The sequence below is a fragment of the Callithrix jacchus genome, chromosome 4 (assembly GCF_049354715.1).
Source record: "Callithrix jacchus isolate 240 chromosome 4, calJac240_pri, whole genome shotgun sequence".
Taxonomy (NCBI): Eukaryota; Metazoa; Chordata; class Mammalia; order Primates; family Cebidae; genus Callithrix; species Callithrix jacchus.
In genome coordinates this window covers 77,453,779-77,478,013 of record NC_133505.1, presented here as the reverse complement: position 1 = coordinate 77,478,013, position 24,235 = coordinate 77,453,779, and the positions used below count along the sequence as shown (strand labels likewise).

The 24,235-nt window shown below is 34.2% G+C and overlaps 1 protein-coding gene across 50 annotated transcripts in view; it reads right to left on the bottom strand.

Moving 5' to 3' along the window:
* The window catches only part of RIMS1 (regulating synaptic membrane exocytosis 1), a 514,861-nt gene that overhangs the window by 52,577 nt on the left and 438,049 nt on the right, over window positions 1–24,235 (bottom strand). For 28 of the 50 annotated variants that reach the window (XM_035296065.3, XM_078369518.1, XM_035296067.3 and 25 more), the window contains one exon: window positions 21,162–21,397. The exons of 12 other annotated variants lie outside the window; for them this stretch is intronic. In XM_035296065.3, coding sequence (XP_035151956.3) covers window positions 21,162–21,397 — 236 coding nt within the window. The remainder of the gene's footprint in view (window positions 1–21,161; window positions 21,398–24,235) is intronic. 10 more of the 50 variants (XM_078369526.1, XM_035296078.3, XM_078369529.1 and 7 more) reach the window with 1 other exon arrangement.

Genomic DNA, 24,235 nt, shown 5'->3' with positions numbered 1-24,235 from the left:
TATAGTTCAACTCTTTGTTACATTTAAACTGTATCTATGGATATCAGTCTGCTTTGGAATGCTCGCTAGCATTAAAGATGGGAAAAAAATACATTAATTTGGGCCAAAAATACAATACAAAACAAAAGACAATACTGGCACTTCAAAGACATTCATGTCCTAATGTTTACAACCTGTGAACATGTTATGCTATGTTATATAGCAGTGAGGAATTGTGCTGGCAGATGGAATTAAGCTTGCCAAACAGTTAACGTTATCCTGGATTATCTGAGTGAAGGCAGTGTAATTACAAGAGTCTTTATAAGAGGAAGAGAGAGGCAGAAATGTGAGAAACACTTCATCAGCCATTGCTTGCTCTGATGACAAAAGAAAGAAGCCAAGGACTGTGGACAGCCACTACAGGCTAGGAAGGCAAGAAAATAAGTTCTCTCTTAGAGCCTCCAGAAGTATTAGATTAGTGCAAAAATGATTACAGTATTTATCATTACTCTTAATGGCAAATAATTACTTTTGCACCAAGCTCAAAACACAGCCTTGACTGGGTTATTGAAATACTTAGAAAATACTTGAAATGCTTTAAAATACTTTGACCCATTTTAGACTTCCAGCCTCCAGAACAAGATATAAAATTTGTGGTTTGTGTTAATTTATTATAACAGTAATAAGAAAGTAATACCACCAGTGTGGTGGCTCACGTCTGTAATCCTGGCACTTCGGGAGGCCAAGGTGGGTGGATCACTTGAGGTCAGGAGTTTGAGACCAGCCCAGCCAACATGGTGAAACCCCATCTCTACTAAAAATATAAAAAATAGCCGGCCATGGCGGCATGCACCTGAGGCAGGACTACTGCTTGAACCTGGGAGGCAGAGGTTGCAGTGAACTGAGATTGCACCACTGCACTCCAGCCAGAACGACAGAGTAAGACTGCATCTCAAAAAAAAAAAAAAAAAAAAAAAAACACCAATCAAAAAGTTATCACTTTACAAAAGGAACCTCCCTAAAGTTCTCTTTTATATGTAAGAAGATCTCATGATCCAAATTCTGAGAATAATATGAAGGTTTCCAAATAACATAAAAAAAAAAAGCCTACTACTTAAACAGAGGATTTCTAAGGCTCGGAAACATATCCACTATACACATTATTGTGTTTCTACTAGGGAAAGTAGAGTTATTTGTAATTAGAATACATTTAGTCAAATATTTATTAAGTGTTAAAGAACCATGCACAAAAAATAAAATGCTGTCTTTATTCCTATCTTGTTTAGGTATTTGTACTGTATCCGTTTATATATATATATATATATAGTATACATATAGATAATATAGAATATATAAAAAAATATAAATATAGTATGTATATACACACATATATGTAGATATGTATTTCCCTTTTATTAAGACTCTATGCAAATCTACATTCAAATCCAAATTGATACTACTTTTGGTAAGTTGTTTAAGTTTCTTTTTATGTAAAGTGGAAATTGTTCAGTTTGCTGGGAGGAATGAAAATGATAGATTTATCCATTGAATAACAGTGTACTGTAGACCCTCTGTATTTTCTCACAAATAAGGATTCTGAGTAATAACATTTCCATATAGATTTGAAAGCAGATGCTAACATGAAGACTATTTTACATAAAGACACAGTGCTCTGGTAGGAAGGTATGTGATAAATGGAACAGATTAATGTTACGCAAATAGAAACTTGAAATTAGCACTAGCTATTCAGAGGGTGTTTATGGTCTACTTTTTGACACAAATCACAAGTTAGATGCTACTTCCTGCTTTTCAAGGTATGGTGGGGAAGGGATAAAATGTAGGAGTCATTCAGTGAGTAATCAGAAACTAGTCTCTGCTTGGCAATTTGAGATGGCTATAAAATTTGAATTAGGAGGGTGAACAAAACTCTGACTTGTAAATTTTTCTGTTTTAGCCCAATCACTCCAATCAAAGCAAACAAACTTACCTGATAATTTTTATACAACTTGTGTTAGAAATCTATGAAAACTATTGTATATTAGGTCTCCATCTTAAGGTCTATATAGTTAAAAAGAACAAGACGCTTTCAGAAAGTTGAGTAAAACAAATATTTTATATATTGGGTCGTTTTCATGATTTTAGACAATAATTCTTCAGATATCTGCTCATGGGAAGAAATCACTTTATTTCAAAACTCAACCTTGGGATGCACTTTGTGATTTATGTATTGTGTTATTTATTTCTCTCACATGACCCTTGAAGGGAAATTGTCAACTGAAAAGGAACTCTTTGCTATTTTACACGTTAGTTAAAAGAAATACACATCGAAATATAGTGGTCAATTAATTTCCTTGTACTAGGGAGGTTTTGGTGACTCTAGTGCTATACGTTAATTTAGTGAGCTTTGCTATTTATACTATAGTATGAAATGGTCAATATTAAGGTCGGTCGTTGAAGATGTACCTAACTGGCCCTGATATTTGAAAAGGTCACTATCTGGATTAAAAAAAAAAAAGCAAATTGCTTGTAGGGAAACAGCCTGTTGCATGGCAAGAATGATTCTCTATTGAAGTGAAACCACCATAATAACCAATGTTTGACCCCAACATGTAAAGGTGTTTTCAGTAACGTCTCCAAACAATGCCTGCAGCATAGATAATCATGAAGATGTTTATCTAATCTCCCCAGTAGTTATGAGTCTTGGCAAGGAAATCTGAGCAAGTGACCAGCACATTAAAGGCTTGCTACATAAAGAATTCTTTCTGGAAGTTGGTGCAAGGATCCATCATCTTGCAGCCATCTAAGACATCACTTCTGTTTCTAAGTCCCTAATTAACAGTTCTTTCTGATAAACTGTATTTGCTAGCCTCTGTTTTTAGCCCCTCAGCTCTGTTGGCCTTTGGGGGTGAGTTTGCATATACTAACTAGCTCACCACAGAACATTGCTTGTGATGATGTAATGATGTAACTTAAAAGTGAAGATGAAGCTTAAAGAACACATTGAATGAGAGATTAAAGAAAGACCCTTAGGTGGCCTCTTTGAAGTTTAAGATGTCCCTGATATTGATGGTTAAGGCTCTGTTATGCCCCCTGAGGGAAGTCAATATATTATCTGAAGACCTACCTATGGACTTAGGTAGCACCTTAGGTAGTCAGCTGGAGCCTGATGTGTCAGGTCACTGCACCACTGAACTGCTCACATCTATTCTTTAGCTGTTTATGCAAAAGGTCTCTCTCCTCTTGTTGGATGTGATCCCTCCTCCCTTCTCAGGGACCAGGCTCTAATGTTCTCTCATCTTTTTATCTTAAAATCTTCCTTTCAATAGAATATAAGTATTTCAAAACCCATGCTCTTCCTTGACAGACTTAAGTGCCTCCCCTTCTTTGTTCATATCTCAGAGAACAACGTTTAAACAAATGTCATCTTTCTCTGTCCCCAAGTAATCTCTGGTAAGTGTAATATTTTGCAAACACAGATTCTCTTGAATTTATCAAAGCAGTCTTTGCTAACCAGTAATTCTGGAATCTCAGCAGCAACTTCTAAATATTTGTTCCTGTTCTCATACAAATGAGAAATTTACTTTGCATTAGAAAAATACTCACTGAAAAAAAGAGAAAAGTATTCACTAAAAGAATCAGAAAAATACTCACTGAAATGTTTCAGAAATAATGACCCTAAAAACAAAATTGTAAAGATTTCTCTATCACTTTAGAGAAATTCCTTAGAATATTCTACCCATAAAGTACTCCTATCCCAGCACAGGAGGCTGGTGTAGTTCATGCAGGTGCACCATTCAGCAGCAGAACTGATCCTTCATCCTAGTGGTGATTGTAGGATGCCCTTGGGCTGCTATGAGAACATTTCAGCCCAAGTCCTGGCCCCACTCATCCTCCAACTGAACCTTGTTGAGTATTAAACATCAAAGCAACTCAAAACCTGGAATATCAAAGGGAAATCTTTTCTCTGGAGGCTCCATGGAAAAGAATCTTTATTCTTTGTCTCACAGGCTAAACTGAACTCAATATGAATTACTGAATAGCTAAGACAAATTTTGGTGACAGGTAAAAAAATGTTTAATATCTGTGATATTCAGCGGTGCTTTAACCATAGTTACAGATCCTCCAGCTACAATGAAAGATCTTTGCTATTCACCCACAGATATGCATGTCCCTGGCTTTAAAATTCTGAATTATGTTCATGGGAGGAATTAAGCAGTATTTTAGAGGATATTTGAAGCTCAAAGATAAATGTATAATTTAGGGAAGAATGCTCTTTTGTACTGAAATGTTTTGGAAAATTTTATAGTAAACAGTAGTCTATGATAAGCGGAAGGCTAAAGTCTCATGATATAAATATTTTTTTTTGGCGGGGAGGGGGCGGATAGAGTTTTGCTCTTGTTGCCCAGGCTGGAGTACAGTAGCACAGTCTTGGCTCACTGCAACCTCTGCCTCCTGGGTTCAAGTGATTCTCTTGCCTCAGTCTCCTCAGTAGCTGGGATTACAGGTGCCAGCCACCACACCCAGCTAATTTTTTGTATTTGTAGTAGAGACAGGGTTTCATCATGTTGGCCAGACCAATCTCAAATTCCTGACCTCAGGTGATCCACTCACCTCAGCCTCCCAAAGTGTAGATATTATAAGGGTGAGATACCGTGCCCTACCAAGTCTCATGATTTTTAAGATAAAATTGAAGGTTTTAAAGAATCCTCATCTTTTAGCTGCTGTTTGAGTCTATGCTCTGTCTTTCTGCAGATATGCACTACTTTGCCATTAGAGGCCCTTCAGTGGAAGAGTTTAAGAAACACAGAATATCATTTTTTTAACTTACCTTTGTAGTACATTTCCAAGTTCCAGAAAGCAAGCCATTGAATTTCAAGTCTTCTTGAAACTTAGTGATTTGGAGTTAAAATAGTTTTTAGTTCATACATTCCACAGATAGGAGATAATTATGTTCTAAAGATAGCCTTAAGGTCAGTGGTCAGCATAAAGTGGACATAATTTAGAGATTGTTGTGTCAACTGACTGGATATATAATGCTAACCTGTGTTTGGGGTATCATAGGAAAGCTTAATATCTTGGGTTGGGATCAGCTTCCAGATTATGTGAAATAATTACATCAATGATGATATTCAATATTCTTTGTAGTTTTTGAGGTGTCTAAGCCAAATAAGTATGTAGAACACACCAAAAGTTTGATAATCAAAGGCAGGAGTCACTATGTGATCACAGAAATGTCAAAAGTATGTTTTATGAGCAAATCTGATATTATGCTTATTATGATTTTTTGTTATTGTTGGGGGAGGAAGAAAAGATACCCACCTATAAATGATCGGTATAGAATTAGACATGTCAGAAGACTTCATAGCTCAATGATGTGTTTAACCAGGCAATAAACCACTGGGAAGCTAGATGGGAATGTTTATTAAAACACCATGCAGAATAGGGGGTGGAAATATCCAGCATCTCGAAGTGTTATTCTGTAACCTGAGAACCTAACTGCTATACAATTTTTCAGTGTAAAAAATAAGCTACTTGTTATAAAGGTATTTTCACCCATCTTTATGCATACAAAAGAAGAATAACACAATTAGCCTTTTGGTTATAAAGAAAAAAGAAACTATCAAGGAACAATAATTTTAATAATTTAAAAATCTTTCCAATACCAAATATATTGTAACATTATTATTTTCCAGGTTATTTTTGCTCTAGTAACAGTATATGAATACATATATTTTCTTGTTTTGAGAAGTTAAGATTGAGTTGTAATACAAGTAAACCCTCTACAATAAAATATTTTTTAAAAGGGTATGATAAATTATAATATTTACAGAGATTTTTATATAAGTACTGAACTGTAAAGTTTAGAGACAATATAAAATCCACCATGGATTGACTAAAAGATAATTATATGTCCCTTTAACCCATATTTTCATTTTGTCAAAAGTTATTAAGTGACACAGTTGTTATTTAAAAACAGAAAATAAAACTTTAGCTAAGTATACAAAGGGAAAGTATTTATTCTCGTAAGGTGCTGTCTACCTTATTGGTTGATGGCATTTTCGGTGCACTATTACAACACATAATAGTTCTCCCCACACCAATTTGGCTAAATGGGTCTATTAACTTTCCTCACATGTTTAATATTTGAACATGACACTGAGCAAAAAAAAAAAAAAAAAAAGGGAATTTAAAAAAGTAAAACCTAAAATTGGCAATTGGATTTTATGCAGAAAGTAGCAACAGGGCAGACTTCATGTGATGTTTAGACTGATTTCTTGGCCTAGACTTAGGTTAACAAGACCCCAAAAGGTCTAAAGCACTAAAGAGTTTGCCATGTACACTGAGGTGTGGGTAGATGTTCTACAGGTTTACAAATACAAGGTGAATAAAACTGAATATATCCATCAAAATCTTTATATTCTATACAGCAAAAGAGTACTAGGGAAAATTACAAATAGATCAAGTCCCCTATAGTTAAATCAATCAACAGCAATTCTCTCACTTTTAAAAGCTAACACTGGGCATAGCTTATAGAGCATCTAAGAAACAAAATGTAAGCAATTCCCAATTTTAGATTATATTACATGTTTTACTTTTTTTGTTAAAGTTGTGCTGTGTAATCATTACAATTATTTTAACTGCAGTAAATACTTGAGTAGGTTATATACCCCATATTTATACCTATTATATACATACAAAAATTAAAAATTAAAAAATATTGGCTTAGTGTCTGAAGTAAATTTAATAAAATAGAGTTCTAGCTTAAGAGCTGGCATCAGAATTTTCCATAGTGAGAAAACTGTCGCCATGGAGTAGCTAAGAGGACAGAATATGTAGCCACAAGCCCGAGTTTTATTTACACATGTATGTATGTATGTATGTATGTATGTACGTACGTATGTATTTAGAGATGGAGTCTCACTCTGTTGCTCAGGCTGGAGTGCAGTGGCACAATCTGGGCTCTGAGCAACCTCTGCCTCCCAGGTTCAAGCGAACCTCCTGCCTCAGCCCCACTAGTAGCTGGGATTACAGGCATGTATGAACATGCCTGGCTAATTTGTATATTTTTAGTAGAAATGGGGTTTTGCCATGTTGGCCAGGCTGGTCTTGAACTCCTGATCTCAGGTAATTCACCCACCATGGCCTCCCAAAGTGCTGGGATTACAGGTGTTAGCCACCACTCCTGGCCAAAGCCCGTTTTTTTGGTGGGGAAGGAGTCTTGCTCTGTCACCAGGATGGAGTGCAGTGGTGTGATCTCAGCTCACTGAAACCACTGCCTCCTGGGTTCAAGCCATTCTCCTGCCTCAGCTTCCTGAGTAGCTGGGGACCACGCCCAGGTAATTTTTAAATATTTTTAGTAGAGTCGGGGTTTCACCATGTTGGCCAGTCTTGTTGGTCTCTTGACCTCATGATCCACCCACCTCAGCCTCCCAAAGTGCTGGGATTACAGGCATGAGCCACTGCGCCTGGCCAGCATGGGTTTTAATACTAGCTCTGCCAAACCCCAGTTACTTAATCATTGTACCTGAGTTTCCTGACTGTACACCAGAAAAATTTTAACAGAACCTATCAAAACAGAACCATCGGCTTGTTTTAAAGATTAAAGTGTTGATTAAACACCTTGGAAGAGTAAATGATATATAAATGTACATGTCTGTTATTTGTAGACATAGACAAGCCAAGGTAGTAACTGAGCAGCAGAGGTGAGAGAGAAGAGAGAGAAAAAGAAAAAAAGCAAAATACTGTGTGCTTTGTGACACGAACACTTCCTAATCACCTTTCCTCCAATCCCCCTATGACCAAAAGATCTTCATCAAAATCTATTACACTCATAAATCCTGGACATAAACAAAGGTTTTTGCTTTGTGTTGTTTTACAAAGCAAGGAAATGGCTGAGCTTTATACAGTCTGTGTTGTATTAAACAAGGGAAGCTGTATTCCAAGAGTTAAAAGAGGCCAGGAAAATCTAAAACTGAGGAATGAATAGAAATTTTGGGGTCAGTTTTGGAATCTGACAGGCTTTGAAAATGCGATAAAGGGGCTCTCAGATTATATTGGCAGTGCACAAATTTTACAGTAACAAAAGAAAGCACCAGTATTTTCAGACTCTACTTCAGAAAAGAATTTAAACTTTCAATTTAATTAATTATAATGAAAGCCTTTTTAAAAGTTGTATATGTGTGAGAGTCAGATAGTGGTTTCTCCCTTTCCAGGTACAGAATTCGTAGTAAATGGTTGCTAAGTCAGGAATTATATTTCTCAGCTCCCTTCCCTAGCATCGAGGGTTGGTCATTAATAGAGCATTAATAGGAATGAAGTGTGAAGCTTCTAGAACAGGGCTTTTAGGAGTCAGATATATGTTCTGCATTCTCCTTTTATCCTTTTGACATATGGATTTGAATGACAAAATGCATAACATATAAAAAGCCTGGGCATCTGAACCACTGCACAGAGGAGAGTTGATTGCCAGCCACAAGCATCTTCCTCAAATTGTTAAATTAACAATAAATAGAATTTTACTAAATGTGAGCCCTTACACATTTAGGGTAACTTTTTATAGAAACTAGAATTATGGCTGGGCGTGGTGGCTCATGCCTGTAATCCTAGCACTTTGGGAGGCCGAGGTGGGTGGATCATGAGGTCAGGAGGTCGAGACCATCCTGGCCATGGTGAAACCCCATCTCTACTAAAATACAAAAAATTGGCCACGTGTGGTAGCGTGGTAGCGTGTGCCTGTAGTCCCAGCTACTCAGGAGGCTGAGGCGGGGGAATTGCTTGAATACGGGTGACAGAGGTTGCAGTGAGCTGAGATCGTGCCACTGCACTCCAGCCTGGTGAAAGAACAAGACTCTGTCTCAAAAAAAAAAAAAAAAGAAACTAAAATTATGTTAACTAATATATCCAATTACAATAGCTAAGAATACATTCTACCATACAAATATTGTGCCTACCAGTTATTAGCTATATAATCCTGGGCAAAGTAATCTTTCTGAGCTTCAGTTTCCTTATCTAAATAAAATGATGATGATAATGGTACCTGTTTTAAAGTGCTATAATTGTGCCAGTATGGCTCAGAGTAGGTACCCAATATACCTAGAGTTTATTAATATCTACAATTAGGCTTATCCCTGTGGATAAGCAAATTCACTAAATAAGCAGAGCAAATGAATCCAGTTTTCTTGTAAGTATATAGTGGCATTCTGAACAGTTTAAGGTAACACCAGCTGAACTAATCCATCAAAGAGCTGGGGTGCAGTAAAATGGTTGCAGTCAGAAGGCTCACTGACAGTGCTACCTCCTCGGCCAACTTCAATGACATGTCCCATTTAGAGCACAGACTCTGTAGCCCAACTGCTGGATTCAAATTCCAGCTCTGCCCTTACTATGTGAACTCAGGCAAGTTATACAGCCTCTCTCTATTACAGTTTCCTGGTGAGTAAATGGGACTAATAAGGTAAGGCATATCATTGAAGATAAAAAAATAGTGGTGTGCTTCAGCTTAGTGTCAGGGTATAAAATTATACAGATATACATGTTATAATTTTCTACTTGTAAAAAACTGAAGTCCAAATTAAATACTTTTCTGGTTATATAAACTTCTGTAGAAAAGACAAAGTGCTCACCACTGACACTGGATATTCTAGATATTTATAGGCAATGATACATTTAATTAGTATGTAATAGCACTTCAAACATACCAAAGCCATGTGGTATAGTGGTTAAGGACTGAGGCTGTAGACACAGACAAAAATTCATATTCTTTCTTTGCCACTTACTAGCTGTACGACAGTGGTTAAGTGACTTAATTTCTCTCAGTTTCTGTTTTTTCCTTGAAGAATCCAGCCAATAGTCAGAGTCCTGTGTCATAGTCTCTTGTGTCAATGTCATAGGGTTGCTGACAGAGTTAAATATGACAATACACATTATAAGCCATACAAAGGACCAGGTGAATATGGGCTGAATAACTATTAGCCATTCTTATTAGCAACTATTAGCCACTTGATCAATATCTGTGGAATGAATGAAGTAAATGCTCGGCATCACCCAAACATGATTGTCAATGATGAGTGAAAATAAAAACAGCAGCCAGTTAAGTCCAGTGGAAAATGATTGCTAATTTTAGGCAATACTGACCTAAAAATTTAATGGTGAGAACAAAGGTAAAGCTTATAACAGAACTAGTAACATTTTTTTAATACCCTGGGGGGGTGGTGAGTAGGATACAACTAAGAATAAATAAGATAAATGCTACATAACATGCTACTAAAAAAGATTCTCTAAAAAATTAAATTTCATGTGCCAAGGATATAAAATATGAAATATTTATGCTCCTTCAAAATTGCATTTAATTTTCACAATTACGTTTTAGATGAGAAGAAAGTGAATTATTAAGAATATATTAAAGTTTATGGAAACTTTGAGGAATAAAAAGCAGATATTTACATTTTACTTTCAAAGTCATTTTCTTCAGGAAGCCTTCCTTAGTTATGCATTCCTTATCTTTCCCAATCTGATCAGCCTTTTATTTTAAAAGCTTTCAATAATTTTGCACTCATGAGATGGTAAGCATGGAAGGGCTTTGTAAAAGCTAAAGTTCTATAAGAAAGAATCACTCTTTGCCTGTTGATACACTACTTAGTAAATGAGCTTGTAAATAACTCCAGGGCAAGAAAAATGCTTTTACTTCTTATGTACCATTAATAGTGCTCAATGCCACATTCTAAAGGGCATAGACTCTTCTGCTTCAGCCAAAGGGTATGCAATGAGTGACAACTATGAAAATATAAAAGCAGAACAAAAGAATAGACAACTGGCATTACTTTAAATAATGTCACTAAGCCATTTACAGTAAAAAGCTGCCTGCTGTATTGTGTTATCTGGGCCAGTGAATCTAGGACGTGCTGAATATGAAGAGAAAAGCACAGGCAGAGGTCTCCAGAAGACATGCTGTTGCTTCTGGTGCCATCAGCAGAAAGGAGCCAACAGAACTCACTTATTACAGAGCCACTTTGGTTTAGGCACCAAGAGACTCATCATTGAAGCCACAAAACTCTTAGAAATTAAAGTCAATTCCTGCAATTGCACTTAGACCAAATTCAAGCAGCTCTGGAAAAAATATGCTGTATTATCATGGTCAACGCATTTACTGCAACATCAAAATATCTGAATTTAGCCTTTTTTCCTTCTGTGTATAAAAATTAGATTTTTAAAATTATGTATTTATTAAAGTGAATAATTTTCCCACAAAATATACTTTTCAAACTGTACTTTGACAGAGACAATGAAGAATGATCCATGAGAAGACAGAATTACTAAGCATTATAGAAAGCCAAATAACTGAATTGAGATTAAATTTTTACTTCAAAGGTAAATTTTTCCTACTCTGACCTTGCTATTCATAACAACCTTCTCAATAAATCTCCAATACCTATGACAATTAGTATGTTTTCTTCTTTAATTAGCTGATCACAGAATCCTACTCTAGTTATAAATCTCTATGAAATTTTATGTAATCATTTATTAAAATGACTCTTCTGGTTTTTTTTTCCCCCCTTTTTAAAAACAATTAAATGATAGCTTGGGTGAATTTCCCAAGGCAGAAACTATAAATAGGAACCAGCATTTTCAGCAGCAGGTTAAATTACCTAGAGCTGACTAACTGTTTTGGCTTTATTTTTCCTTGGGTTGCTAATCAACCCCTCAAGTGAGTTTCTAATCAGACCCTTTCCTTGAAAGATCCTTTCCTCATTAGAGGATTTACATCCATTTTCAGTTTCCATAATGCAGGTAGACAGGTCAAAGATTCAATATTACAATTTCAAATTCAGAGTGATAAAAATATTAATATAGATATTAACTAATGCTTTATATTTCCTAACTAATATAGTTTTTACATCATTAAATCAGTAGATATAGCAGTGTTCAATGCAACTATATGCCTATTTATAAATGTAACTTTAATTATTACATGTTTGAATCTTTTTCAGTTTAAACTTTCCTAAGTGTAGTATCATTATTTACTATTTGATTACTTGCCAGAATCTTCATAGTTTCAAATTAAGAGAAAAATAAGTGTGGTATTTCCATTTACAAAAACATCCTATGGAACTGACTTTGAATCTGGAATACAGAATGTTTTTGAGCTCCTTGTAGGCTTAGAACATAAAGTCTGTTAAGCTTTACTAAAACTATGACTAATCATTGTGTGTACCACATTCTTTGGTTGTAAGAAAAGAATCTTTACAGTGCAAATGATTTTGTAATGAGTATTACAATGTACTAGCTCAATATCAGAGATTTGTTTCCCAAGTAAGAATTTACTAGCTCTCTTGAAAAGCAGTTAGAGTAGATCCTTTATCCACAAGCCTCCTCTGGCCCTATGCCTAACAAAAGAAAGATTTCCAAAAAATCTGGATATTTTTGTATTAATACTTAAGTGTTTTCATAAGATTAATAAACTTTTTGTAAATGATGTAAAAGGATGTTGTAAATTGGTATCTTTATCAATCATTATCATTCCTTGTAAATGTCCATTTTTATCTTTCTAAATTTCCTAATAAAATATTACTTTATTTGACATTTACTGTAATGGTAAAAAGTAGATAAAATGGCACCAATTTGGGGTATTCCAAAAGAAGGAGAGGGCAGTATAGGGAGTGAGTGCTGAAAAAAAGTACCTATTGAATATAGTGTTCACTATTTGAGTGATGGGTAACACCAGAAGCCCAAACTTCACCATTATGTAATCTATTCATGTAACAAACTTGCAAATGTATCCTCTTAATCTATTAAAAAATCAAAACCTTAAAATGATAATATTTATTCCTGCTTATAGAAGAGTTAATATTTAAAAGCAGTAAGGTAGAATTAACTGGTTAAATGTATCCAGAGCAATGTTCAGGTGCTTTTGAAGTGATATATAAGCAAAGAAGAGAAAGAAAGGAAAAAAGAGGTAGCATAATAATAGGCAAATCACTTCTAGAGCTATCCATTAGTAAACTTTGGGGATTGACTCCAGGACCCCCATGTATACCAAAGTCAAAGCTATCCCTTCGCATATGCAGGTTTCTATAATAATTCCCATGGATACTTAATTTTGGATTTGCATTTGGCTGCCAAAAATCTGTGTAAGAATGGGCCTTTGCATTTCAAATCGCATTGAGTCAACTGTACTTGTTAAAATGTAAAAAAGATTTATTTATTTCCTAGAAATAACCAAACACAGAAGAAAAATTTACCCACCTGGAAGAGCTTGACTGTTACAATGTTAAATATAATATTTTATCATGATATGATCAATTAATTACCATCTGAGCATTATGTTTTGACTGAGCAAATATAATATTCATCTACCTAATAGACGTTTATCAAGATTCTTCTGCATTAAATGCACTGTTTTGAAAGACCAGAAAATACCTGTTGCATAGTCATTACCCTTAAGTTACTTCGGAGTTCATCTTGTGACATGAATTCTACAGATGCATTTGGGCAAAAAGGTATTTAAACAGCACCACATGAGAACTCCCCAAAAGTCTTATAGAACTTAAGAAAATTATTTTTGGTTCTGGTAAGAAGTTGAAATTTTGATAGAGCTTGAATGAAGAGAAAGATTTTGACAGACAAGCTGATAGACTAAGAATTTTCTGGGTAGAGCACCTACAGAGGTACACAGAAAGAAGCTTTAAGGTGTGTTCTGTGAACTCCAGGAAGACAGATCTGAAGCATAACAAGAAATAAAGTTACACATTTGAGAGATGAAACATAAATAAGAACCATTTACTCATGTCAAATAAGAGTGGACATCTTTTACTAATATTTTGATGTTACCATACATAACACTGGTTTCACATCTGCATGGCACCTGTGGCCTACACTATGAGTTAAATTAATAAAATAAGTTCATATCTATAAACTTTCTGTACATCTTTAGCTACCTGAAATGTTTTATGATACCTCTTCTGAAACTGATCTCAGGCTTAAGAATTAGTATAGTTAAAAATAATTAACACCATGTGTAATTATTTTAGCACTAAGTGTTGTGCTTTGAAGGCACTTAATAAATTTAGTTTCCTTTCCTCCTCCAAATCCTGAAATACCAATTAATTATAAAACTTAATTCCGCTGAAATCAATAATTTTTTTCTGCCAAGCCAACCTAAAAGTATATCCACTTCTTAGCCAAACTCAAAATTTATATGTCAGAGCAAGGAAAAGAACAAACACAGAACAGCTGGAGTATGTTTGAAAATACTAATCCTTATTAGGTCATCTCTTCAGAAGATGAGTTACTATAGTTGAATTGAATCTCTATTAACAGTAGTGAATTCCTAAGCCAGACAGCAACAGTAAATAAAAGAACCCATGCTTACATTCATTTGATAGTTTTGCAGACTTGAGAATCATTTCTGGCACCATGATTTTGTGTTCAGGAAACAAAGAACATGAAACATTATGTTCTTCAGAATGTTTTTCTTGTGCCATTAAATGATTCAAGTAAATGAGGCAATAAGGCATGAATAAGGAATTTAGATTTCAGCAAGATTTTGATCCACAGTAGCTTTCAGTTTCTGAAACTTTCGAAGGGCCTACATCCTATGTAAGAATTTTTGGCTTATATTGTTAATAATCAGCACAGCCAAAAAAACATTTCTTAGAATGTTCAAAGATACTACCTTAGCCTTCCTCCCCTGCAGCTATCATGTTATTTTTCTAAGAGAAAAAGCTGAGAGTCTTCACAAAGCCATATCACACTTTAAATACAGAGAATATTTTGGTAAACTGCACTGGTTAAAAGGATAAAAATAAGTCCTAGGGCAAATGTCATCCATTTTCCCAAAGTAAATTAAGTATGCTCTCCAGGAAAGTGTTCATTTGATTTACTTCAGGACTTGCTTTATCTGTGTGACTTTTGCGTAATAAAACTGGAAAAAATTAACAGGAGGAGATTTAATATTTTGCACATTTATTGGCATAATTATTGTCTAAGGACAATAAGAATTTTAAAATAATCCCTTGAACTCACTGGAAATTAGCATATTCAAACACTATCCCTTTAGATGTGAGTTACAGTTATATCAGTATATATTATTCATTTCTTGACAGTAGAACAAGGGAAATTTTGTTAGTTTACATAGGGGATTTCATCTTGAGAAGTCAGTGATATGCCTTGGAGATTCACAAACATTCATTAACCTGTTTTGAAATCTAGTATCTATAAATCTACCTAAAATATCTTAGAATACTTATTGCCTGTATAATCTTGTAGAATAATGAACTCTATATAGTTTTGAACTCCACTATGGACCTCCTGAGTGCTTCATTCCCTTGATTACAATGAATTATAATGAAATAATTATTTAATTTTATATAAATAAATAGAAATAAATTGCCAAAGCAAAAAAAACCAAAAGTTGTTCAGAACCATATTAAGAAAAAGAATGAGCCAAATATAGTGGCTCATGCCAGTAATCACAGGACTTTGGGAGGCTGAGGCAGGAAGATCACTTGAGGACAGGAGTCCAAGACCATGAAAGAAAAGAAAAGAAAAGAAAAGGAATAAGATTTTCTCATTTCCTTGTAAAGACACAATATTAATACATAAGAATGAGAGAGCAAAGCTTCAATTTTCTCCAATAAGAATAATAATATGCATGCTAGAAAGAGTCAAACTAAACAGTAAATGGCAGCCCAAGACAGGTGAATCTCTAAAATGAGTGCAAGAATCTAGCCTTAATCAGATATTTAAAGAATGTGGCAATATATTCTCAAAGAATCTTATGGTGATTTCAGACACCTTGGCAGGGACACTGGAGGTGCATAAAGGAAGGGGATGACAACCTTGAAAGACAAAAGAACAGTGCATGTGAATCAGCTACCTGCAAGGGTGGCCTTTATCTCTAATAAATATTTTTTAAAGTTACATTCCAGATGACTTGCATCATCCAAATTTAGCTGGATCAGTAGTATTATATTCATACCAATTAATTTCTTACAACATTGCTTACCCTGTATCCTCTCTCCCCATTTGCTAATGCCTCATTAGCACTGAGAAGATCAAGGAGCCTCTGACTCAAGCTCCTTCAGCTTACAATATTCCCACTGCAATATTCCTTTGTATTTCAATCATTTCCTCTTTTCTGTTATACTCAGAGAAGGAATCAACCTTCTCTGTCTCCAAGAATAAACTTGTGTCCTTGAATTAGCCTCTGTTCTCTGGAACTTTGCAAAATTAAAATTCTTTGTACCATATCTTTCCATCTCTCCATCTGGAAGTGTTATGTCCACATTTCACCTCTAAAAATGATTAGATTCCTTTGTTCTGAGACATGCATGTGCACGCGTGCGTGCATTACAGAATTGTCTCAATTACATGTCTCAATTACAGAATCTGGCACATAAAAAGTGCTTAATAAATGTTTTCTTAGAAAACAGGACTGCTACATTTGATCTCTTTTCTTCCTAATGCGAAGCTTCCTGAAGATAAGAGTTGCCTCTGTTTATGCATCTTGCCAGCCCCAGCACCATTCTTGTGAACAGACTTTTGGGATGGTGGAGGCAGCCTCACTCTAACCCACTGTAGACATTCTAGCCTTATGTCCTTGGGCTCCCACCCAGAATATCTCCTGTTCTAGCCTTTCTCACCTATGACAATAACTGCATCTCAAATCTAATTGTGGAGGGGAATTGAAATAGAGATGAATGAGATGATGCTTAGAGTGAGGGAGCTGAAATGAATGACAAAATGGAGAGTGATGGGCAGCAAGTTGACAGTGAAGTCAGAGAGCTCTATTTAGGAATTCAGTCAAACTGTAAAAATAATGGGGGACAACATATAGAGTTAGAGGGTCTTGAACAGGGTCTTGAAGGAAAAGATCTACACAGGGGAGAAATAAACTTTGATAGTAGAAAAATATTGGAAAGGTCCAGAATACCTATTACTAAAGAAACATAGAAGTGATTGTTAACACATTCATAATATGTCATAACTGACAACTGTTTGAAAATTGTAAGAATCCTGCAATATTTTCCATAATTAGACTATAACATCAACATTTTAAGTAATTATAGAAAAGATATTACTCTAACAAAGTAGTCTCAGCTGTTAATGAAGTAATAAATAATTTCACTAAATGGTTAGAACAAATCATCTACCCGTTCTGCATGGGTCCTCATCCTGGGGACTTAGATCCTTGACTAATTTGTCTCCCCACTACCTTTGATAACACACATGAATGGAACTAGATTTTATTATTTCTGGCATTTTACTTTACGTTTTTTCATTTGTTCTTTGGTTCATGTATTTCAGGCATGAATGATATCCTTTCAGTATAAATGATACTTCTATTTTTAAAATACCCACTGTGCCTGGTATAGCACTGCTGATAAAGTTACCCAACAGTACAAGTTAAAGTAAATTGAGTAATTTCTAGTTTATAAAGCTGATATTTTACATTTATAAATGTTTTCTTCGTAAAAACTAAAAGTTCTATTAGAAATTGTAGTCTCAGTTGTATGGGGCTTATTTGATTTGAGATCTGTCCTGAGATGACCTTACTCTTATACTGAGGAGTGATATCCATGGGAATTAGAGAAATATTTCATATAGTTTTAGGTTCCACACAGATTTATTTCCCATATCCCAGGAAACTAAGCACCATTTTCAACATTTAATCAATGTACTGTTCCATCTATTGTGGAAAGTCCTTCCTTGTGTACTCATCTTGATTTATTTGTGTTTTTATGCTCAGGCTTTACCTCTTCAAGAAAGCCTCTTAGAATGGGTGTCGTCCTTTCCTGTGTCTCCATTCTACCACTCTGACACTTGTATTTAATATAATTGCATTTTCTGAGCTGTAATGGCCTTTTCTGAGATGAAATATTTATATATGATTTGCTCTATGATACTGTGATATCCTTGATAGCAGGAACTATACGCCATTCATTCCTCTATCCCAGTGTTTGGTATGATGCCTAGCATGTACTAACCACATAGATGTTCAATAAATGCTTGAACTTATTTCAAACTCTCAAATGTGCTCATGCTCATTTGCTCATTTTTTTTCTCTCTTTTTGCAGAAGGGTTAAAAGCATGGGCTTTGGTACCAGGTACCCTGGGTTTAAATTCAGGCCCAATTAGTTATGAGACCTTGGGCAAATTATCTAATCTCTTTTACTGTCTTCAGCTTTAAAATGGGAAAAATAACATTTCACCAGTATCTTGTGACCAATGAAGGAGCGAAATTGTATACCTTCACACAAACATAACTTAGGAGAGCATGGAAAAAGATCTAGAAATGTAGATATATTACTTTTATCCACTTAGATACATGAATACTTATCATTCTTATGATACTTATCATAATTTCAAAAGTGTATTTAGAAATGACTTTGCATAGACTTGTAGAAATTTCCCAATAATGCCTTCATTTTTTTTTGTTTGTAGAAAGTGATTTATTTAAAGAGAGAAACAGGAGAAGGAGAGAGAAAGAAACAGCTAACTCACACACTGAGTGAGCAAATCCAGAAAGATGGAATCCAGGAGAGGAAAGCAGTTTTCACACTGAGTGGAAGGGAATAGAGAGATAGATGGAGAGACAGATGGAGTTTAGAGGGGGAAGATAGGCTCCCACGAGAGAGTGTGGAAGGAATGCCTTCATTTTTAAGTGAATAGAAGATGTAGGATATTATACGGAATATTATACAGTTAGCATATGTGTGAGGGGATAATTCCTTATATTACATAGACTAGGCCATTAAAACCAACATAGATTAAAACCTTCACATTTTAAAACCCAACCCATATTTTACCTAGAGATTCATTCTATTCCAAAATTATTCTGGATCAGGGACACTTTCTTAAAATTTACCTTTCTTTACTACTTTATACCCTTTCTATCTATATTGAAAGTAAGGGTTGAAAACTGAGGGAATATAAACTTGTTTAAAGAGAGACATCTAAGAGGGGCTTTCTTATAAGAGAATAAAATTAAGGAATATTTCATAGAAAAAGAGAAATCCAGAAATACAGATCTCATAGTGAATGCAGAAGCTGAAGCAATAAAAACTAAAATTTCTTAGAATAATTAATTCTGAATTTTGTTACCTCTCTGTACGAGAGATGAAATATAATTAAATTAATGGGAAAAATCACTAGTGGAAGTTGTAAGAAAGAGAAATAGGCTAAAACAAAGAGGGGTGATAATTGAGGGTTATCAACATTTGCTAACTGATTTAGAAAGATCAAGCAGATTGAAATCTAAGGAGAGGCTATCAAATAAAAGGTTAAATTATTATGTGCAAAGAGAAGCATAAAATTTTACACACAGAAAGTTTACAGGAGAACACCCCATTCAAACCACCATTATATAAGAAAACTGAGTCCTAGAGAGAAGTCAAAGTTCATTCATTGAGTCACTTTGGAATAGAACTACATGTTTTGGTATCTTGGCTTCATAATCCAATTTCCTTTTTGAACATGTACATTGCAATCTAATCTCTGAAAATAGGGTATTCCATGAAGTTATTAACAATACAACTTTTGGGAAGGAAGACATTATTTGAAGACAACATTTGACCATAACTGGGATAAAACTTAAATGAAAAATGCAAAGAGGCTAAGTGTTTTGATGACAATAATTTGAACCCATTACCTATTAATAAAAAAAGAGCCACAAGTATAGTTTTCATGCAAAATTACTGTTGTGTTTTATAAAAAAAACTATATTTTACTCAAGTAATGAATAATAGGGAACTAAATAGCTAGAGGGGAAAAGAGGGTAAAAAGGGAGAAAAGAGAGAAAGAGAGAGACTGGAAAGTTGAGGGAAAAAGAAAAATCAACACTTACAGTCTCGCACACAGAAAACACTGGCTATCTTCAAAGGCATTAAAGAATGTTTCCATTTCATCTAAGTATTTTGAAGTCTGGTGGTCAAAACCTTCTCCACCACCTCATGCTATAAAAAATTACTTCAAAACCAATAATTAGGAAGCACCACCATAAAAAATTAAACAAAAGAAACAACACAAATGAAAAATGCCTCTTTTACTGTAAAGGAACCTGACTCTAAAGAAGAAAAATAATTCTCCTTCATAACAAATAGAACAGCTCATCTAATTGGAATGGCAAAGATGCAGATCTATCACAGGGATGCTAGCTATTCTAAGTTCATTCTAATTCTGTAATTTTAAGACATGACTCAAATTTACTATTTCCAATTTATTTGCCAATATATCCAGTAGAATCAATAATTTAAAATTAGTACTTTCCAGAATGCTGAGTGAGACATAAAAAGTATTTTGCAAAAGCTTTTTGGTACAATTAAATTTTGTGATAAGGCTTTTGCTATTATGGAACAGAAAATGGAACCAATGTTGGTTATAACAGGAAAAACAGTTGCTGACACTTTAAATATCTTCAATATTTTACTTACCTTTAGTTTCACATAGTATTGAGCAGAATGATGAATAATCTAATCTGACCAATTTTATATAATTTTAAGCAGTGCTTTATTATATTTTACAATATAAAAATAGCCACTCTCCCTTTTGTACTTGCTTTTTAAATATATACCTTTAGGACATTAAGCTTTTAAGTTTATAAGTAGCAGAAAGTATCTGAAACACATATTTATATTAAAACATTATTCTTTGCATAAAACCACTGACCCATTTTTCTTAAGTAAAAATTGCTGCAGGGTTTTTACTTACATTGAAACTAAAACAAGTACAGTTCAATTATTTTATTTATACAGTACCTTGAAGAGCATATGTCAAGTTGCACAACTGACCTTCTTTTCTATAAAAAGTATAGACATAGCCAAAAATAAGTAATTGAATTATGGAACATTTTGAAAAAGAGAATCCTGTTGCTTTTCTTGCATGTAAATAAATTTGGATGTTTAATACTTCTTTGCATTTCCTTGCATATTTGCAAATACAACCTTAATATTTTTAATTACAAACTGTCCACTTTACAGATTAAAAAGTGATACCTTGTGAAGAGAGCTGTACAGAAAAAAATAAACCCATCTATTTATCAGATTTTCAGAGACACAAAAATAAATTTTCTTTTCAAAGAAGAACCAAATATATGCCACAATCCCATCATAAGCTATAGCAGGAAGATCAACTTTCATCTCTCCATCAAGGAGTTGAGTTGTTTAGGCTGAATTCATATCACTCACCTGTTTGACTAAGTTGAGATGTGCTTCTACTCCTTCGAGACACTATGGCAACCACTTTGGCACTCAGGCTGGATCTCCTTTTCTTTCCACCTGCTCCAACTGTACCCACAGCTGTGTCTGACTGGCTGCCGTCATTATGCTCCAGTGTATACATCTCTCCACTCACACTGGTGCTCTTCATGATGGCTCTTCCTGAAGTCCCCATCCGTCTGCCTTGCATTTTGGGGGTAAATGAACTATATTTACAAAGTAAAAACATACATGCATCCATAAATTACAGGTCAGCATAACTGAAATCCTAAATCTAATTTATTTTGAAATAATCCAGACACATTTTTAGGGGGAAAATAAGAGGTTCTATAGCTACAAATACTTCAGTATCACATCACCACCCACAAAATATTTATTACTAGATATGGTTTAAGGCAATGCCATTTCAACATGGAATAATTTATAAACTTTTTAAAGATTATAAAAATAAATGGAACCAATGCCATGCCTGGGGAGATGAATGTTACTGACCAATTTTGTAAACAGTATAGTTATGATGTTACCAGAGAAAAACAAAAATATTTCAATTATTAAGAAAAGTTCATATACATTCCAGACAGAAAAATGTTTTTTTTTTAGAAACTTATACTCTTTAAATCTGCCATATAACAAGGTTTAAGAAATGAAAAGAATATCTGCTCTAATTTCCCTTTGGGATTCTAACTAACTATCCTGTTTAATGAGTCTAAGACTGCTAAGAAAGCAAAAACAAAAACAAAACGAAACAAAAAAAGACTTGCTTTTGGATTAAGTTTTCCCTCCTTCTTCCTTGTCCCCCCATTTCTTCTTTCAGTGCCTCATATTTGCATGATGTGGACTGATTTCTTTTTTTTTTCCTATCAAAACTTACTTGTCTATGTTACCATCTTGTACAAGTTTATCTGAATAGATTCCTTCTCTCCCCGAAGAATATATTATTGTTAATTATTTTATGCAGCATGAAAAGTTAGCTGGGAAATACTCCTTTCTACTAGCTAAAGTAAATTACGTCAGAGTTGATGAGAGGGAGAGCAAGCAAGCGGGGAGCATGGATGTTAGGATTCTTACAATCTTTTAAATTACAATCCATATGCAGCTTTATTATCCATACAGGTCGCTTCTGACTAATAAAAACCTATCTTGATACATCTAAAATGACCTTCTTAATTTTATGTTTTCTCAAAATATTTGCAAAACCTAACTTATATGACCCTTATCACCATTTTGATCTTCATTTTCTACTTCTTGTTTTTAACTACAAAATATACACTAGCTGATACAGCATCTTTAACAGTGAGGATATTTAATATGTGAGTCAGAACAAATTCTAATATGATTATAAATTATAAAACAGAAAGTCTTGGGATTATGTAACAAGTTTGTTGTCATATACATGAGAGAGAAATTGGTATGAGGTGAGTTCAGAAAGGTGGGAGGGCAAGATCAGAAAGGAGAGTTTACAAGCTATGGAAAAGAGACAAGACTGGTCCTTAGGATCCTTCATGAACTGTGAATTGAAAATTGAGACCTCTACTTGATGAGGACATTCTGTAATTTTTAATACTTAGCTGCATTACTTGAACTGGTCCACATCACAATTCTGATAATAATATGTAATTCTTAGTCTTTCAATTTATTCCAGTCAGATTTTAATTAATTCAAAGATTTAAAAGTCACTTGCAAATCTGATAATTTTGCTATGCATAAAATGCATATCTTTTGAGACACAAATGTGAGTATTATTATATATGATTAGTCTCAAACTGATTCCTGTGGGATTTATATTCCCAACTCCAGCAGACTTTCTTTCCTGACGAATATTACAGTCTATTTCTTCTGTGTCTTTACCAACATATTTGAATGCATTATCTAAATATGCCACCCATCCTTAAGGCTACTTTGTCTTCTTTGTTGTTGTTGTTGTTTTTTACTATTTTACTTGCAGAATTCTTCTGGAGAATCTACAGAAATGTCAGGATTTTGTCAATTTCATAGTTAAAATGTCCATGCTCAATCAAATGCCTACAACAGAGAAAGCAGTGGTTTCTCATTTCTCATCCATCTTTTTAGGACACTCTCCACAGTGGTTACTGAAAACCTCTCTTCTGATGATTTTTTTAACCTTTAAAGAAAGTATGAATTAATTAACATGTACCCCTTTTTCTCCCCATTATTTCCATAAAGATAGAATTCTATCACAGCTTGTAATTTGCATTTTTAATATCAGTCTACAAAAAAATACCACTGTTAAATTCTGGGCATTGTTCTTTAGTTTATAAAAAAGTCTAAAAGTATAGGAAAATGTCTTCTATCGTATTTTATTATTAAAATTTAAGATGAGCTGGGAAGATTCAAAACTTTATTTTATGGATATCCAATCTTGGCAGTAAAATATTGTACAATTTTGACAAATAAAAGTTCTGGAAAAATAGGTGTAACAAGTATTATCATTGGGAGGAGGGCAAGTTTATTAAAAATGGGTGAATAAATTATGAGGTGCTTTTTGTCTCAAAAAATAAAACATTTGTCTCACTGCTTAAAAACATTCTTATATGAGGATATGTATAGCTTCTTAAATAATCTATAATACTATAATTATTCAATGAGAAAACAATCCAGGTATTTTCATTTCTTCTAATTGAGGAGGCAGTTCAGAGGATCTAAAAAGTCAGATTAATCCGATCAATCTGAATATTACAGCACAAATATGCCTTCTATTGCCCCATTTCTTAACTTTTATTTGTTCTGCTTCTGTTTCTTAAAAAATTATTCCTATCACTTATACATATCTGAATCCCTTAAGATGCACCTTAAGGCTTTCTGCTTAATAAAGCTTTTCAGTTTCTCTAGCTTCATGACTGTTGTCTCCTGGCTCTTTGTTTTACATTTTGTACTGATTATGTTAAAATTCTGATATTACATAACAGCATGCACCTTATGCATCAAAAAAACTGCTACAGCCCCCTTCTCATTGCTGAATGAATTGATTTATGAGTAGAAAGTAAAAAAATGATCAGAATAACTCATCTTAAAAAAATCAAACG